At 38.3% G+C, this 20,380-nt stretch overlaps 1 protein-coding gene across 50 annotated transcripts in view; it reads right to left on the minus strand.

Annotated features, from left to right (window-relative positions):
* The window catches only part of ANK2 (ankyrin 2), a 366,844-nt gene that overhangs the window by 136,655 nt on the left and 209,809 nt on the right, over positions 1-20,380 (minus strand). For all 50 annotated transcript variants that reach the window (XM_071808135.1, XM_071808142.1, XM_071808141.1 and 47 more), the window contains 3 exons: positions 18,006-18,107; positions 7,623-7,721; positions 6,155-6,253 (listed from right to left, as the gene is read on the minus strand). In XM_071808135.1, the coding sequence (XP_071664236.1) occupies positions 6,155-6,253; positions 7,623-7,721; positions 18,006-18,107 (300 nt within the window). The remainder of the gene's footprint in view (positions 1-6,154; positions 6,254-7,622; positions 7,722-18,005; positions 18,108-20,380) is intronic.

Here is a 20,380-nt window from a genome sequence, read left to right on the forward strand (position 1 = left end):
ACAGACACATATTAAACAGGCTCAGTACACTCCTTTGTTCTTTAAGAGCTTCTGATCCTCAAGAACAGCTTTTGAGAGAAAGTCAACCGTACTTTCAGATCACCACGCTGCTTCTTCTGGGCATCCTCATGGGGTTATTTTTCCTTTAACTATATTACTTATTTGGCAAAATGGAAAAGCCCCACATGAATGCTCTAATATCAACAATCATTATATTATGTTCTCTCTCTGTTATCCTGTAATTCTGTGTATATCTGTAAGCACCACTGCAGTCTCACGTGCACAGGCATCCTGCTCAACTCCGCTTCCATGGTGCCGGAGATCATCCTTCAAGATCAGGAATAAGGGTTGTTTGTCATCAACTGATAATCACTGTAAGAGACAGGCAGCTGAACTTTGGACTAGCTTAATGGAGGATAAGTATATCTGTTCTTTCATTGCTCTTAATGTATTACTTTTGTTTACAACTCTCAAAATCCATATAATCTTCCAGAAGACATTTCTTCATTTTTTTTTCCCCTCTCCAGTGAAGAGATAATGGGCCTGATCCTTTATTACATTAGCAATGATGAACAGCACCTAAATGTCTCCTCTTGATATAGAACAGTTAAAAATCCGTCTCTCTAAATATACTGATATAAATTCAGGAAGCCCAGTTGGTGGAATTAAAACCATTTGTCATAATGGAGTAGCAAATACTCTGCAAAATCTGGTCCATTCTGAAGGTAAGATTATCTTTACAAACCACAGGGAGACCAATCTCTGGTAAAGCAAATCCCAGGGCATCCTGAGAGAGTCAAGCTGATCACTTCTCTGAGAATCATCCAAATCCTCCCTTTGCTTTGGTGGTAACACAGAATACGGACATTCAACAAGCTCTCTTACCACTCGTTTTTGGGTATAGTATATTGAGGCCAGAAATTTTGTGCTGCTCTAAGGATTGCTTTAATCTGTTGAATAGCCTGGGTAAGAACACTCTAGCAATCACAGTAGCATCTCCTATGCATTGAAGTAGGAAGTGGTAACCATAATGGGGGCAAATTTAAACAAAAATATTTCTTGGCTAATGTGTTTGCAATGAGCTTAGAGAAGGATATAGAGGAAAGGAAACCAGAGGGCTTTTAAATAACAAGATCAGCTTGGGGGAGGACTGATTTATCTAATCCTTGCTTTCTGTATCTGGGTCACTTTAAATAATCTGATGATTAAAAGGTAGCTCCTCCTTTTGTGAAGGCCCCTAAGTGATGCGGTGCTCAAAGCACCACCTTAGCAGCTAATGGGGAACACATTCTGTTCTAAACTCAGTTGCAGAAATTTTAAAATTGAAGGGAATAATTTCTTTCCTAGGTAACTCTAGGATATGGTAGTTCCCTTGCAGTTACTGAACAGAGTGAATATTCTCTCATTTTGCATTTTACTTTTCAGCTCTCTTTACCTCAGTCACTTGACATTTGTGAAACCACCTCATACTGTAAGGTGCAACTCTTTGAACTAGGATAACTTTTTTTGACCTTGTTTGGAATGGACGAAAGTCAGGATGTATCTATTCCATAAGGTATGCGTGGTCAGAATAGCTCAGCATAATTGCTACAGGTGACAGTCTACAGGTAGACTCAGTGATCAAGATTACTGCAGTAGGAGTATCATCACATTTGGCAAGCTAATATTCTAGTTATTAGATATCTCTGATGCCTACACAGGAGTCAGATGATACGATCTGACTTTAGGAGAAAGCAACAGAAACAAAAGGTCATTTATCGAAGGGAAGGGCTGGACTGACTAAATCTGGTGATGTCTCTGCCACCAGGCAAAAAAGATCAAGAAATGGCATAAAATTCCTAACATGTCACAAAAGTAGACACTCATTGAGAGCAAGAATTAAAAAAATAATAATGTTCTACTACACAAGCAACAACTCAAAATAGTTTGAGGTAACGAAATGATCCAGCTGTGAAAGGAGGATATCACTGGGCTCAGTGACAGTATGTGATGGAGAAAGGGACAGCGGTAGGGAGAGGTGAAAACAGAGAAGTGGCCAATGCCACTTCCATGGTTCTGCATAATGAAACATTTCAATGGCTCCTGAGGACTTTTTCTGAATTCCTCACTGAAATTCAGAAGTACCTAGAGGATCACCCACACAAGTGAACACATATTGCAAAGGATCACATCATTCCATGGGATGACCTTCCTCTGCAAAAAATGTAATGAAAGCTCAAAGGAACAGCCTGGACCAACCCCAGTAGATTTGTTACCCACTTGACATTATAGTTGGTGTCATTCAGTCCCCAGACAAGCTTTTATATTATCAATGAGTACAGCTTAGTCAGATCTATATGTGACCAAAAACCATGGTCAAATCAAGAAGAGAAATTGCAGAAATTGATTTTGACTTGATGACGCATATCTAGATCTGCTCATTGAACCATGAGCAGAGTCAACCAAGTGAACGTTTTATAGATATTCATTATATATTTTCTCCAACAATACTGGTAGCAAAAGGCAATTCTAATTGAGCCAAATAATCACACACTTGCCAAATTCTAGATGGAGGTGTGCCAAAAAGGACCAGCAACTTCCAGATCTCCCTGGCCATTTCTGGGTTTGATCTCATTTCAGCATTTGCCTGAAACATACTCAAGGAAGATGTCAGCTCTCAAATGATATGCATGCAGGTGAAAGTGAAGTCATTCAATTAGTAATCACTGTGCAATTAGGCTTTCTATCAAAACAGAAATTACTTTTCTAAAAATAGCAGTGACGACATATTAACTCAAAAGGAATAGACTTTTAAAAAGAGGAAGATGAACAAAATAACAGCTCTGAAGGCCAACATGAAACTGAAGGGCAAAGTAATACAATAGAAAAACAAAATCCATAAAATCGAAGTCCTGAATGCATAACTGTCTCAGATAACACATATGAGGTTTGTAATCTCAGTGGCTGCAAAGTTTTTAATAGCATTTTCTAAGATTATTCTGTTATTTTCTTGTTGCAAGAAACTGGGAAATCAGTGTGGTGTTTCAGATGTCACTTGTGGTAAGTTTTGATAAAGGCCGGTGGTTTTATGCACTTTAATGGTGAAAAAGAAAGGAAAAACAGTATATTTAACAAGTTGGTGTTGAAAATGGTCTTTTATCTATCAGTTTATCATCAGTGAAGAAATTTTGTCACTATGGCAAATTGTCATCACTGGAAATGACAATAACCTTAACAGATACCAAGTTCTTCAAAGAGGAAGTTATGGAGCAACTCAAGCAACTTCAGTGGCATTAAATCTCTACCATCAAATGGCATTTAGCAGGGGCCTAAAAAAAAATAAAGTGTGAAATAACAGAGATATCAAGGAGAGGATGTAATATACCCTCAATACCAACAACTGTTCCTAAAAGACTTAACAGTGACAATGCATAATGTATTTTTAAAAAATGGAATTGAGAGAAAACATAAGAAAAAAAATCTGACCATTTCAGTAATAATTTCTCACTTTTTAAATTCATTTTTACCTTTAATTTGTATTTTTGTTCATTTCTGACATTCTCAATTAAGCTCCTTCTTGATACGATTTTTTTCTCTTAATCTTTTCATCACTGAAATATTCCCTGAAAAAAACTTTAGTATTTGAGTATTCAAGCATAATCTGCTTATTCTCTTTTCCCTTTTCTATGTAACTCCATATTTTTCTTTTTTGACCAGCTGTCATTAGGTTTGCTTGAATACTTCTTGACCTGTTATCATAAATCAAGTGCCTACCTATCCTTTATTAATTTTGAAGTTGATGTTTCTCTACTCTTTTTTCTTTTTGCTAATTTATTTGTTGTCTATGACACATGTGATTCTTGAGTATGTCAAGGCAATCTTGAGTAGGAACACGGCATTCATTACCCTCATTCTATTCAAGCCTCTGGCAAATCAGTATTAGACCCAAATTCTTAGGAGTCTGTTCAGAGCTCCAACTAAAAAAAATACATCCTTTTCACCCATCATAGAGGCAACGTGTTCATTCTTATTCAAACCACTAGCTACACAGCAATGTGTGTGTGAATGCCCACACACAAATACTATTCAACATGCTGAATATCAGTAGACGTTACCCAAGTGCATTCAATGTTTACCAAAAAGACGACGGATCCAGGTCATCTGCCTCTTCCTCTACGTGCAGATGTTTACTGTTGTGCTACCGACGGCGCTGCGACCTGGAAACTGTGTGACTGAGCAGTCCCAACCAAGGGACACCTTCCAGTGCAACCTCCCCCTCAGCAGCAGCAGCAGCAAGAGCCTCTGAAAGTTGGGCTGCTCTGGAAGCAAGCAGAGCCAGGAACACCAGGCCAGGAAGGCTTAACACAGAAACCAGGAGCTCCATAACCTGCTGCTCCCCATGCCGGCCCCTCGCACCCTCCACGGCAGCAGCAGCTGCTGCCTGATCGAGGAGCAATCCGGCCACCCAAACCTCATATGCTCCAGCAGCTCTTATCTACCTCTTCTCGAAGAGTGCAACAGACCAGAAAGATGCAAACAAAAGGCCCCTGCAGCTGGATCACGCTGCGTTAAGGACTTGCTCTCCAGTTCAAGTCAATGGGACTTAATTAAGATAACGCGGCACAAATCCAGGGCATAGATATGACAGCAGTTTGAATTTGCCCTCTCTGGAGGCAACCAGTGAGCAGCAGTGGGGAAAAAATGTCATTCATCAGATGAATTAAATTAATTCAAGTAGCAAATGCCTGTTAACAGGTCTGTGTATGTTACACAAAACATCCAGTGCTAGAAATAAGTGTGTTCAAAACTAGAAGAATGTATAAAATAATACCTGTGAAAACAATTTCCAATTATAGCAAGTGTTGTTTGTTTTTTTTTTTTTAATTTAGAAATGTCATTTCTTTTTCCAGCATAAAGAGAAGCCTTTATGAAGACTTTTTGGAGGGATAAGGCTTCATGAAAGTATCATTTTTACAATTATTTCTCTTACCATGCTCAAAGTCCTAACATTAAAGACATCACTTTTCCTTCTTATACACATGAAAGGCTGAAAAATGTATGCAGAAATCATCCAGTTAGGCCATTATGAAAGGAGTTTGCTACATTTTTGAGCAATGGAATTATGACAACTCTTGTCTTTAATGGAAATAGAGCATGGGCAGTAACAGACCATCAGTTGTTCTGAGACAGCTCTTTAGCAGTCAGTTTGGGGCAAAAAAGCATAATAAAGAAAATATTTTTAAAAAATCTTGGAGTCAGACAGCTTAAAGATCTTTTCAATATCTCTCTCATCTTAAAAAGTAATGAAGGTACAGAAAAAATGATTCATTTTAGAAACCCATTCGTTCATCTGCTTTCTACTTACTTTACACTGTCCATCATAAATTTGTAATAGCAAACAGCAAAAAACCCTGCCAGGTCTGGGCAAGCAAGATGCGGAGCGAGCCAGACTTAGGATGGACTCTGACATATGAAAACACTTTACAAACTCATCTGTGTTCCTGATGATCAGGGAATGCACAACAGAACAGGATTGAGAAAAGCATCTCACAGAGGCCCAGATACGCTTCCTGAAACTCTCTTGAACCAAGGTAGCTCCCAGCAGCACTGTTCAATCAGATTGCTCTCTTTTGTTCATATAACTCAACAAGATTAAGGCAAGGGCCACTATCTTGCCTATAGACACTAAGTACTAGGAAAATTTAATTCAAATTTATCTAACCCTGAAGCTTGACTTATTTTTCTCATCATCTTAGCTTGTACAATTACTTCAAAAATGGTATTTTTGGTCACTGAGTGACGCACTAGGACTCAATTTGAACAGTTAGTTAGCTCGATGATTTACTTCTGTGAATGTCACAAGCTGACTAGATTCTTCAGAAAGACGCAGTTTCTCTATCATATAAAGTCCTCATCTATACCATCTGTTCAGTTCTGCATAGCTACAGACAGTTGCCATAGTTAAGGTAGCATTTACAAAACATTAATCAAATTATTAATCTGACAATTTTTTTTTTACTTACTTTTATTCTACTTACCAGTGAATGCTATGTAAGCCTCAATTTGATTGATTTGTCAGGCTTGGATGTTTGGAATCACTGCCTAACATCTCAGATCTATCTTACAAATTTGTTCAAATAACTTTTAGAAGAGAGAAGGGAAAACAGCATCATACCTGAGATTGTGCATTAATATTGGCTCCTTCCTTAACGAGAACTTTGACAACTTCAGCTTGTCCTGCTAAGGATGCGATGTGCAGGGCTGTATTCCCTTTCTGTTGCAGGGAGGGAAAAACGAAAGACATTACCCTTCATTAGGAATAATTTCAACCAGCAGTTCTTTATAACATTCATTTTTTGAGTACAATTTTATATTGCAGTTCCACGATGTCCCATAAACATCACAGGGGACAGAACTGGTAGTTGCAGCCACAAAGATTTGAGTGGTTGTGTAACCCTAACAGCCTAACATAATTTCTGAGTTAAATTATGGCATCTGATTGGGGCATGAAACAAAGTTATAGGTAAAGTTTAGTATGGACTAACAGGTCTTTTGCATTCAGGTCCAGAGATCATGCCCTGTAGAAGGTAGCTGAAGTCTAGGACTCCTGAAATTCAATCTGTGAACCACATGTAAAATGAGATTTCCCAGTACAAGACCCAAAAGGAAGATCTGACGGTTAAGTAACAAAAATCAATCTTCTAAACACAGAAGATAAACCTTTTTTCTTTTCTCTGATTGGCATAAAATTAAAATGTGCATTTTTGAAAGGCATTAACTTTAAGAGATGCACTGCACAATAAAAATCATCTCTCACAAAACAGCAGCAGTGCCGTAGGCCACTGCTTTTGTAAAAGCTTTGTATTTTTTCCAGGCCAATCACTCTTCCTGGCAGTGATATTTAAAAGGCTCTATTAAACAATCAAGGTTCATAAATCCAGATCAAGCCCACAAATCCTATCTAGAACCAGGTGGTTCTACTAACAGCTTCACTGAGGGGTGACTTAAAGAGATTTTTGAAAGAGGGAACGTCTTTCCACCAATGATGGAAATCACAAGTTCAGCAAGAAGCTCTCTGAGCTGAGGATCAATGTTGAACTTTGATGCAGAGCCTGTCCATCAGAAATCATAATAAAAAATAAAAAGTGAGCTGCAGGAACACAGTGGTCATAACTGAGTCCAAGGCTAAGCACAGCCAGACAACCTAGGCACTAGGAGTCAAACACTCCATTGTTCAAAGCAACAAATCTGGCCAATGACAAGGAATGTACCATCCATAGACAAATAACACACTGATTCAATGTTTTTGACATACGCATGTGCTTGTCTGCGAAAAGGCTGAAGCCAAAACAAATTATCACACAGGTGTTTTTTTCCATTGTGTCCTTGAGTGAAAAGGCTCTGGATTTGATACAGGCAATTACCAATTTTCACAGATTTTTTAATAAATCTACTATTTTTAGCTATATTCACTCTCTCTGTAATGGAGACTCGTCATTGGAAATAATGAAAAACTGAAAACATTTCCAGTATCAGTGAAGTATTTATATTATCTTGTTTTGTACTTTATTTTTTTCTCTAAATTTCTCCCATGTATTTGATTTTTCCTTTTGTGAATAAACTTACAGGCATGCATGAGTTACCTTAGTGGCAGAATCCACAGCTGACCCCCTTTCCAATAATTCTTGTACCAGTCCCACATGGCCTTCTTTAGCCGCCAGGTGCAGAGCATTGAGTCCATTCTGTAAGCACAAGGGCCATATCAATTACAAATATCAGTTCTGAAGATACACATTCCTACCTTACTCTGCTATAAGAAGATTATTAGCTGGAATACTATTACATCTCTTAGCTGTCTGTCTACATAAGTCAGATATTTTGGACTTGGCTAGTTAAGCCAAGGCACTGTGTGACAAACTTCTCCAATGACATTTTTCTCATAGCAACAAAGACATCCAAACAAGCTGTATTTTTCATCCAGTGAGTATCCATAAAAGATTCCTTCCTTTCTGATAGCTTCACATTTCCCTAGACTACTCCCTTGGGTATTTCCATGGAGCCCATTATTTCAAAATTTGAGTGCATATCTGCCTTCTATTTACTGTAACCTTATCTAGCCACACTGAGGTATTACCATCACAGAGAAATCACAGGACTTAGCTAAATTTACACAAGATATGTTTATTGAATCAGGATTATTCCAGGCTGATGTAGCTTTCCTGAACCCTGGGCTCTCCTCCCTTCCACCAGGATAACTGGTATCAGACAGAAGACCAAAAACACAACTAGACTATACGCAATTATATGTATACATATAGATAGATAGATATGATTATAGATGGTTTGCAAATTACATTGATCCTTGACTTATTACATCTGCTGGTTTCTGATGAGCAAGTCTTCACTAAACTTCAAGGTTTTGTAACCTCATTCAAAAAGGAAAAGAAATTTAATGAAGTGCTAGGAGTTTCAAAAAAGGCAGCCTAAGAAGGTAAACATCTAAATCCCTTTCATATTAAATGGGAATAGAATACTTTGTCTCATTAATTTTGGCCATGGAAACTGAATCTTCCTCTTCCTAATATCCCTGTTCTACCCAAAGGAAAAATATAACATGACAGTCTATTTTAACTGAATTGCCAACTTGTATTTCAGAATCCTATGGTATTTTTCACAGTACATCAGGCAGGTGACAGCAACAGATACTGCTATTGCCCTGAAGCATTCTGCTGTTTTCCATATTGCAGGCATCATAAGCAATACTCAGGTATCTGAGTAACTTGCAGCAAGTTTAGCACTGTGTAATTCCTATGACTTTATTTGCCTCTAAGCAGTTATTTAGATTACAAAAAAAAACAAGCAGCTTTCTGGTCTTTTCTTTGTCCATCCACAGAGGGAGCTCAAGCCTGTAAGTCCCAGTAGGATTTTAAAGCACTTAGCACTTTACAGGAGGCATTTAATGGGAGCGGGTCCAACGGCCGCAGACACAGCAATCCAAATGCATTTCTGAGTAACTCCATCTAATTCTGCATTCACATGAGCAGCACAGGCACATTTTGTGGTCAAATTCAGAAGTGCAACTATGAAAAAAGCAAAAGAACTGAAGGAAAGATACATTCACATGCTGCCACAAGAAGAATATCCTTGTGCAGCCTGGTAGTTAGGAAACGTTAATGAGAAATGTGGTTTCAAATCCCATTATGTGGGTTAAGCAGCAGCAACCACATCTTCTTTGTTCCAGAGGAACACTCTTACTACTGAGCTGCAGGGTCCAGGGGTGGCAGTAGTGCTGTGCCCTGGAACAGGGATATATCTTTAGCCAAAATTATGTGTTGAGGTTGACCATAATCATCAAGATGAGGAACACTGTACATGTCAGTAAAGTTTTTGCAGGTTGAAAACATTTCAGAAAATTCTAATCTTTCTTGTTTTTGAAGCACAACTGAGTATTAAATAACCATAATTACTACCTACAGTGGCTTAAAGCTTTGAAACAGTATTTTGTGAGGAAACACACAGCAGTCGTCTTGTTTGAGAACAAAGACCTGTTCTCATATCTAATCTCACAGATTCAGTCATCAACACTTTCTATGAAAGTATGAACAGTAACTTTGACTCCTTGCAGTTGTACACAGCTGACATATTGCTATGACATGTTATTAACCTTTTTCACTCTCGATGAGCAGACTGAATTCCACAAACAGCAATATTACATGACCTCCACAAATTATTTGCACACAAATGCCTCGGAATGCAAAAAGTTGATGGCAAGCTTTTTAGTTTACTGAGTGCCAAAGTCTGGAGAAAGCAAGGCCCATCCCACTTCTTAATCAGTAGCAATCTCTTAAAATGTCTGTATTTGTAACTCTAAGACACATATCTAATGATACCACATTAAGCAGCTGAAAGCTAATATTGTTGCATAGATTATGTTTCTTTGCAACATATGATCTTTTCATTTATTAAAAATTAAAACATAAGCAAAATTAATACAGTGAGGTCCAGTAAAAAGGGTACAGAAAGAAACTATAGCCTAAATACAGTTCCTACTTTAGACATTTAAATTCTGTCATTGCTTAAATAAAGTAATCCAGGGCAAGCAATAGTAGAAAGCAAGCACTACACTTTAAATGCTGAGGGCCAGCATGACTGAAGCCTTAAAGCAAGCTTTGTTCCTCCATAATCAGAACCAATGCTGTAATTATTTCCCAGCCCACATTGCTGATCCCTGCTACTTATGATTATGGAAGCTCAGATTTAATCAATGCAACTCCTCCGTTCCTGTCAACTGGATTCTTGTATTTTAGAACAACAAAGGTTTCTAACACTTCCCTTTTTCACTCCCATGCCCACCAAAAAGTTGTATGTGGGGGGAGATGAAATTAGTTGTCTGCTAAGCAAAACTGTACCGCATAGGGACTTGCTCCTCCCCGCAAAGCATATGAATACCATAGCTACCTTTCTTTTAGAGGCTTATTTGTAATTCTAACTCTCATAAAAGAACACAATACTAAGCTTTGCGAGCTTGGCTCTTCAAGTGCTTTCCTGCAGAGCGTCATTCCCTCAGTTCTTTTTCTCTTTTACCACTGAGCTAGAGGCATCAGCAGTTCATACCCCGTAGAGTGCTACCAATGCACACACACACACCCCACTACTGCTCACAGTGCTTATTATAGTGTCACCCTACATATTTTCACCACATCACAAAAGCTCACAGATTTCTTGTAAAGTCCTAGAAATCACCACTCTTTTCTAAGTTAACTGAATATCTGGCATGTTTTTTCCGTAGGACTGTCTCACTACTATTGTCTGAAAATCACCCAAGGAAGTCCATGCCTTTGAACCCACTTGCCTTATGGAAGGGTCCCTACATGGAATGGAAGTTCTTCAGCTGCTGCCTGGTGTGGCGCTAATCCTGTTGTGCTATTTACTCCTTCTGGCACATCACCCAGACCACTGTTACATCCAACAGCAATAATGGCTTATACTATTTCTGCTGAACCCTGTTACACCAAGCAAACCGACCCCACAGAAAGGAGACTTCTTGGCAGAACAGCAGATCAATCTATAGTTCAAAGAACATCTTATATCAGTGAGGTCAGCAAAGCTATCAGAAGTGCTTCTGCTTCTCCTGTCCTCTCCTCTGCTCATTTCTATCTCCAGCCACCTTTCTGCAGGTCAGGTCCCTCAGTCATTCAGTATGAGGCTGCACACACACTCCTGGCCAGTGCTAGGGAGAGCATGACATGGAAGCATGATCACACCACTAGGGCAAGGTTTCACCTATAGTGGTATTGCCTTAGGTCAGCTTAAAAAGACCAAATAAGCCCCAGCAGTTGTCTAGCGTTACTACAGCTTCACTGACACTCCCATCTAAGCTCAGCTGTGACACGTACAGACAGTAACCTAGTAGTCCTGGAAAGCTTTACTCACCTTCTACTGGTGAAAGTTGGCGGGAAGTATAAGCCAAACAGAAAATGTATTGATGGGGGAAATAAAGTGTTTGAAGGAACCGAGAAAAAAGTGAACATTGGCTTGTGTTACTTCTGTATGTAATGGTCTTTGCACTAAAGAAAACAACCCTTGTTAATATAATAATTCTTACTTTTCCGAAGTTTATGTCAGTTTGAAGATACTAAGTACTTAAGATCTTTGAGAATATTACGATGCAAGGATGCATATTAACAAAATTAATCCTCTTCTTTCCTTTACACTAAGAGGTTGACACCTTATAACTCCCATTGACTCTGATGGAAGTTGAGACGCAACACTTTCCAGGAAGGTTTGCAAACATTTGAGTTTCTAATTACTCTTGCCTTCGCTATACAAGGTTAGAATGGCATTTAAGAAACTGCCAGAAAAAACATCATGACAGTCAACAAAAATAAAACAAGTCAAAAATTTAGGTTTTTTTTTTTAATGTTTTGACATTCTCTTGAAGCATTAAATGCAATGTACTTTTACAAAGTTTCTTCCACTGATGCTGTGTTCACAGGCCTATATAGACTAATGGGCCAAAAGCAAAGCATAAATTACGAAAACAAAGAAAATGACAAAGCTATTGTGAGTAATTCTACATGATCATACTAACTCTTATGCGCTTTGACAGAGTTAAGAAGGCATCTGTGCTCAACAGCAGAAGTTGAGACTAAAAAGCAATATCATAGTCTTTGCTAATGTCACACCCTTTTCTCCATATCTCTAATAGATGTCAGTCTAAGGTTGCTGCAAATTCTCTCCTCTGAATAAATCTCATGGGGAAGTAAAAAGTGCACGTGACCAACATCTTTTCAAGAAGGATTTGGGAAAGGGCACATTAGAGAGCTGGGCATGGCATTCTCAAGTCCGAAAGATAAAGATTTTCCTAAAAATATCACAAAGAAATAAAGTAGATGTTTGAAAAGGAAAAAATTATTTCAGACTATGAAAACTCTCCCTTTATGTTGCTTTATAGAAGATAAATTCATGAAAATGAATTAACCTACTGAGTGACATCAACGTGTGATACTGTCGACCTCATTATGACTACAGTGCTACTTCAGTCTATAGTTAGCACTACAGGGAGAGTTCACTGCTTTCTATTTGGACTAAATAAGGGAGTAATTAATAGCTAGTGCTTTGTCTCACTGTAACTGAAGCAATAAAGACACTACTCGAATTATAATGAAGCCAACAAAATGAGAGCAAAAGTCAAACAGACCAAAGTTTTAAAAAGCCTTTGAGCTGGCAGCCCCCCAAAACTACCTAATAGTTGAAACTTGTTCTGTTCAAGGTATCTGCCTTCACATACATTCCTTGTGAATACAGAAGACTTCATCAAAACAAATGCCAAAATCCATCATAAATTTTTCCTTCCAAGAAAGTAACTTTTATCACCATGAAAACTGACAAGCCTCTGAAGACAAGATGGGGAAAACATTACTGTATGTTGCCTTTTGTATTACCAATTCTGTTTCAAAACACAGCCCTCAGCTGATGAACCCTTAGCTTTGTCAGATTTTAGAGTCTAACTTCCTCAACTATGGGCTGCATAAATGCTTACTGTAAAATTAAAGTTCATTTTGCTAGTCAACATTTTAAATATTGATTCAAAAGCAAGATGTTTTCTCTTGCTACATAAACTAGAAATAGCAACCATGTCCTAAAATAACTACATCTGTAACATAAGGAAAATAGCTTTAAAGGAATCAGAGATTTCCAATGGCTATCAGTTTTTCATCAGGGTCTTCATGGAAACAGATTATCCAGTGCACAGATAGAAGTTTTTCCTGGCTAACAGGGCTCAGACAATCTAAATTAGACATTAATTTTATTTATAGATGCACAGGGGTTATTTTAGCATTTTCTGGTTTGTACTGGTTGTCGAGAGCTCAAAACACTACATGTTGTCTAGAACAATTCCTAAATTAACCCAGACATTGCATTCGTCCAGCTTTCATTTTACCCATACAGTGTCAATGTATAAGAAGCCCTGCTTTGCAATATACTGTTCACATGCTCTTGCCAGTCAGCTGCAGAAGGGAAGCACTTCCAACACAAGAAAAATCTGCAGCAACTCTAGTTGTACTCCTCTCACAGCAAGCAAAGACTATGAACACTGGAAGAAAGACGTCATCTTTCAAAGTAATTATCATATTAACTGTGCTCTGTCCTGGGGCTGATCCTTTTTGATAATATTGGTTGGCCTCAATGATCTTAAAGGTCTTTTCCAACCTAAATGATTCTATAATTCTGAGACATAAAATTTGCTGAATCTATTTCAATATAAGAACTTGAGTATAAATTTACTCTCTCCTAGCCAGAGAACTTGAAGCTGACCAGTTGTGTCCCATATAACTCAGCAAGTTTTTTCTTGACAGTAGGTCATTTAATGGAGACTTTCTCCTAGACAGTAAGACAAGAATCTTACCATGTGTTTTCATTAAGCAGCACATGGAATGCCCGAGTTCTTATTCTGCTCATCATTAAATTCCTTGGCACAGGCACCAGAACCACTCTCCCTTTTGTATCCTAAACTCCATTTGACACATGCCTACTATAATCATCTGCAGCTTTTCTTCAGCAGGGAAGGTAATGTCTCAAAATATTTTAGGTTACTTCATTTCTTATTCTTCCATCTACTCTTTCCAAAATAAATAGTGTCCACAATTGTGGACTTTTTAATTAGGTTTGACATTTCTCCAGTCTGAATGTCAGCATGTAAGTATCAGAAAAGAAGCAAGGAATTCTGTGGAGGCTTTCTTGGTGGCATAGATAACATTTGGATAGTATAAAGCTCCAGTTCAGGAAAACAGCCTTCTTCAGAGTAGTACTTAGCTCCACACTTAAACTAAATTAACTAGGACTTAAATGTAGTTTTAAAATGGAACACGTACTTTTTTCACAGAAGTAAGGACTTAGAGTTCTTGAGAATATAAAGAAACTTAAAAAAACCTGTCCCCCATGCTGTGAATTCCTATGTCAGCACTGGCTCTCTGTGCCCCTGTGCCCCAGCCGCCAGCAGCACAACACAGCACAGCTCACACTGCCTGCATTCGGTGTCCCCACAGCAGCCTGAGCAGCCCATAAGGAGGTTTGGGTTTCCTTGGGTTGTGGGGTGTTTTTACTGTTGGTTTGGGTTTTTTTCTTTTAAGTAAGCTGTGCACAACATGGCTCACAGTCTGAGACAAGGCTTATGGAGCCAAGGTTTGCTCAGAGGAGCAGCAGTTCCCCCAGCACAGGCTTCCCCTGCTTCATGAGACCGGTCCCCTGGGCTGAGCACCCCCTGCACTGCTCCCAGGTCTCATCTCAGAGAATACCCCAGCTGCTTTATGCAGAAGGAGCCCAAGAGCCAACTAATAGAGCATGGATGATTAGGGAACGAGGACTCAAGGCTGAAACTTGGGAGGCAGGTCGTTTAACAGCATGGATACACTCCTTATGTTCTCAAACACAGACAAAGCACAGGAGTTTTTTTCTTACAGTCACTACATGCAGGGATATGGGAGTGTAACCAAGGATCCCACAGTAATGACACCTTTCATTAACAGTTGTTCTTCACAGAACCCTTGCCCAAGACAGATAGTACAGTCAAATGTATGTCAGGGGCAGCATCTTCACAGTCTTCTCTGCTCCCAGACTTTCCCTGAAAACCTGCACCTTTTCACCAGGAACTCTTGTTCTTTACAGCTTGTCCATTGTGGGAGTCAAACAGAATAATCTGTGCTGCCAAGAAGTTGAACCTGATGCTTTAGTCTATGAAGGTGAGTAATCTTTGAAGTTTCTATTTAGATGGCATGCTAAAATTTTAGTCCATCTCATGATGCATGAGTCACAAAACAGCTTATGTGACATTTCTATTGAATAATTTACTGATTTTAATGCTATTTAAAATAATCCTTTAAGCAATTTTACTTTCAAAATTGGTAGCTATTGTCCAGTTAATGGTAATTTTGATCAAATCTGGCTAAAAGTTAGGGGAAAGTTGGACACCATACGTCTGGAGCTTTCAAGCGTCCCTTCAAAGAAATGCCATTGATTTCACCAGAATGTCAAGCTCTTTTTCAGGACTGATGCAGACACTTACTTGCATACTTATTTTAAGTCACAGTTACAGCCCTATTAAATTTGATGGTACTAGCCACTTAAATAAGCATTGCAAATGCAGTTCCCTATGCTGTGAAGCAAAAGTAATTGGATTTATACAACAGACTTAAAAAAGAGCCAAGCTAAAATATTCTATCACCTTACAGTCATATAAACAGTGAAACTTTAACAGTATATTTTTACAGCAGTAATAACTTTCCTGAAAGGGGAGGTAGTATTTTAAGCAGAAAGTTTAAGTACCCTTTTATAACAATATGTGAAACAATTTATTTTATAGAGAAGATTAACCAGAGACAAAAACATATCTAAGTACTGATAAGAACATATCTAAGTTTGTAGTTTTGTGAAACAAGGTTAAAAACCATCGCTACTCTCTCTAACCATCTCAGGGTAATAAGAATTGCATTGCTAATGCAAGTGAGCGATAAGATTTTAATCTGCTTGGACACAAGTTAGCTAGTCAGCTGAAAATACCACCCACTGAATGTTTACTTACGGGCTGAGATCTCCCAAAAATAGCAAGGGAAACCTCAGACTTCCGCATCTCAGGTCACAGGGGATCAGGTGCTTTGTGTGGGGTGGCTAAGGAGAATCAATTGGCTGACCATACTGCTTTCAGTGTGATTAAGTAGTTTAGAATATTTCTATAATGTCCAGAGAGTACACTGCTCTTTCTATTACGTGAATCCACATTTGGAATTGGATTTGATCTTAGCGCAGCAATTACCTCTACAGTTCCAGCAACCGCTCCTAAGGGAGGAGGCTGGCATTGTGGGGTGCAAAACCTCCTCCTGCTTCCTTTGAACTTCAAAATGAAGGAGTGTTTTTGAACCCACTGAAGATATCTGAGGTCACGCACTAACTACAGAGTTCCGAAATATCCCTTCTAAATTGTTATCAAGACCAGGAAGGGGTTTGGTCATTAAATAACCAACAGACCAAGGATATCATCATTAGAACTGAACCACTGAAGTTAAAGATGCACCAGAAATGCAAAAGAGACTGGTTAAAACAGTAGAAAGGTCTTTCTTATTATTATAAGTTTAAGGTACACCACAAGTAAAAAAAAAGCAAGATGATGATGTATATATACTGTCTTTGAAAAACTCATTAGAACTCTTTCTGCCCTTCCAAAGCAATTCCCTTACAGGTTTCTAAATCAATTCTCCAACGATTTTCATAGAAGTGGCCTCCTGATATCAAAGAAGAAACCAAAATATTGGTTTCTTCAAGGAGGGTTCAGAGAGACAGTAATTTCAACCCAAATTCCAGAGACTGGGGAATTCACCACCAGCACTGCTGGCAGGGTACTATTCCAGAGCATACTGCCCAACAACTTTCTTAAAATTCTTTGACAAAAACTAAGATTTCAGATTTCATGTGACCTTATTGCTCTTGCTACCAAAGAACACCCATGCTTTAGTAACATTTGTTTGCTGCCTTAGAAACCTATGGCTTCTAAAGCCCACATTCATATATATCAGAGCAGGAAACAACTCAAGCTTTCAGCCTGATGATCGACTTGGAAAATGTGTACATTTTACCTCAGTTGTTAAAAAAAATAAATAAAAACTAGAAATGCTATTCCAACAGCCTTTTTTTCCTCCGGCTGCCCTGGAGAGCCGTTTATTAGCTGTCACAGCTTAATGGAGTCATAATATAATTTCTTTACTAATTCCAAAGCTAAATACAGTTGTATTTCCTAAATATTTTATTTATTTGCAATAGGTTCATCCAGGGCAACCAGCAGCTCAGCTCCTGGACACAATTTACATTAGGAGCAGAAACATCTCTCTTAGTGTGTCTCAGGACAATCAATCTCATTCTGTTACAGCAATACAAAGCCAAGCAGACCAGGGAGGTGGTGGGTTTTGCAGAACACAGATGCTTTCAGACATCTCAACTGTAGCTTTCTACAAAGAAACCAACTGGAATTACTGAGAACCTTCAACTTGCTATCCAGGCGTATTTTATCATAGTATTTACCTGTATCCAAAGAATACTACATAATAGAATAACTTCCACAACTAGAGCTTTTTTTGCATAACTTGAGTATTTTGAGGAATGCAACTCTATATACATATGCTCAGTGGTTCGGTTAGAACTGGAACATCACAATAGCGGATTCATTCATGTTTGACTACCACAGCACACCTTAAGTGTTGATTATAGGTACTTCACCAACTTACGTATCCATACCTGTGGGGAACTGGCAGGAAGGAGAAGCCTGAAAATTCTAATGCAAAGCTTTTCTAAAAGCATCATGATTTTATGGACATTGTTAGTTTACTGTAGAAAGATACCACTGAAGAACAAGACTGAAGACGAAGCTCGAGATGAATCAAAACCTCTGTATGAAGTAAGCTAACCTGAACAAAATAGATTTTGAGGGGAGTTTCTTGCAACTCACTCTTGCAACTTCTGTCCTTCAGATATCTTACCTGATTACATGTGTTAATGTCTATTCCACTTTTCAGATATTCCACTACTTTGTCCAGGTTTCCAGCTCTGGCAGCTCGGAGAAAGCTTGCATTGCTGTCAGACTGTAAAAAGAAGAAAACAATCTCTAGTTAGCTCCTGCTTAAAAGAGAGCACAACTTCATCAGCAGTGAAAGGTTACTACGTTTTATGCTGTAGGAGAATAAAATTATGAAGAGAACTGACTTTGCATTGTATCTGCATTAATGAGCATATACATACTTAAACAAGGTAATACTGGCACAAAAGAACTGCAGACCTGTCAGAGCAAACAAAATAGTTCGATGATTGCTTAAGTTCAGAATTTATGAAGAACGAATGAAAAACCAGAAAATATAGTCACTGATACTAGCAACAAGAAAAACAAGTGTCAACTTACTAGCCACAGTTTTTTGGGTTTTATATATATATGCTCAAAACTCTACAAAATAATAATCAATTATGTTATTGGCTATGCTACTTAACAAAACATATTGGTTTTGGATTTGTACTTGTCATTAAAAGTTACATGACTACAATGCATATTCGTGCACACACACTGGCTTAACAGAGAGGTACACACTAGAGAAAAAACAATATACAAGAGCAAAAAAGTCCTGTGGATATATTTTATCAGCTGTGACACAGAAATGGGGCATGCTAAAGGAAAAAACTTCCCACAAAACTGGGTAGCATTGCCAGTGTAGCTAACCATAGAACAAAGCGGATGAAGTACTCAAGCCTGAGTATCTAAATCCAGGATAATGCTGTAAATATGCTCACTCCTAGCCTGCCTGCATTCATACATTTGCATTTAAAGTCCCATTAGCATTTATAGGTTAAGAAAAAAAAAAAACAAAAAAAAGTTTTCATTTTTTCAGCTAGGTTGTGGGAAGTACTGTTAAGCAAGGGAGCAAGGAATGTGCCAGTTTTGCCTTTATTTACGGTTATAGCATGAAATTACATTAGCTATTTGAAACCAGCATACACTTTGATGTTCACCCACATGTGAACCTACACACAGGTAAACTGGCTAATAATGCAACTGGTGATACCAGGAGAAAAATATCTTGTGCAAAAGTAGTAATGATTAAACAGAATAAACATTTGAGAACACACACAGAGTAACAATTTTCATACTTTAAAAAAATAAACAGAGAAGGAGTGTGTTTCAAAAAGCAGATTAATAACTGTAAAAGCCTGTTTTCTGGGGACATAATTAGAGAGGCACAGAAGGGTGTGCACACTATTGGACTAGTACTTGGTGTTCCACTGAAACACCTCTGATTGAGCATGATTTTCGTAATTTCACCTCCCTGCCAGAAACACCAGGTGAAAATCACTCTTTCACATCCTGAGAATATCCCAGAAGCCTCCCACTTTCAGCTTATTAATACAGATTGACAAAGCCATTTATTTCAGTCACCCAATCCACTTCGATGCATTTATTTTGGTCACCCTACTTATCACGCTGTACTAACTCTCTTCACAATCCTCGATTCCAGCCTATTTTAATCTGCAACAGATGGGTGTCATCAGAACGATTCTTCTTACAACTGCGCTACATGCCAAGACAAAAATATTTCCTTTTAAATTCCTTTCAGCAAACTTCAGCACATTTTCCACATCTTTTACTGTTAAGAAAACAGACTGTCTTTCTAAATGCACAGCAGGGTGAAGAGGAAGGTAGCACAGGAATTCAGACTGACAGAACCCTTCTATAGCTTCAGGCTTCAGTCAGGCATTCAGATGAGGCTTGGCAGAGGAGCACATTTCCACAGGTACTTGAAAGAGATCCTTTTTAAGATCGAAGGACAGCTATGAGCACTGCACCCTCTCCTATGATGTCTATGTGCACATAGGGAAGCAAAATTATATTTTCATGTTTAAATACCCTTGAAAAATCAACTGACTTGGTAAAAACATTAACCGAGAACAAATATTTGAGCACATCAGGGCTAAATACGGACACTCTTGAAATTAATGGGAAAAGCAACTTTGCACTCAATAGAACACACATTTTTCCTTCTTTTCCCCCATTTTTTTCATGCTTTACTACTTCTACAGGAATTTCACATGCCAAAACTGCAATCATATGTACTTCTAAAAGGTTAAGAGAGAATGATGCAACAACTTAACAACTATAAGCTCTGTTCTATTAGGGATGAATCAATCATCGCTTGTTTTGCTTTCACACAGAGTAACATGAAAGGCTAAAAATGTTTAAGTTCCAATTAATGCTGGAAGCTCAGATTGTAGCTGAGACCATACTAATATATTTCATTTGTTTCTGGCTAAGAAGATGTAAGCAGCACTTACAAAATAGATTCTCATGTCCTCGATTCATGCTTTTGTTTTC

The sequence above is a fragment of the Patagioenas fasciata genome, chromosome 4 (assembly GCF_037038585.1).
Source record: "Patagioenas fasciata isolate bPatFas1 chromosome 4, bPatFas1.hap1, whole genome shotgun sequence".
NCBI classification, from domain to species: Eukaryota; Metazoa; Chordata; class Aves; order Columbiformes; family Columbidae; genus Patagioenas; species Patagioenas fasciata.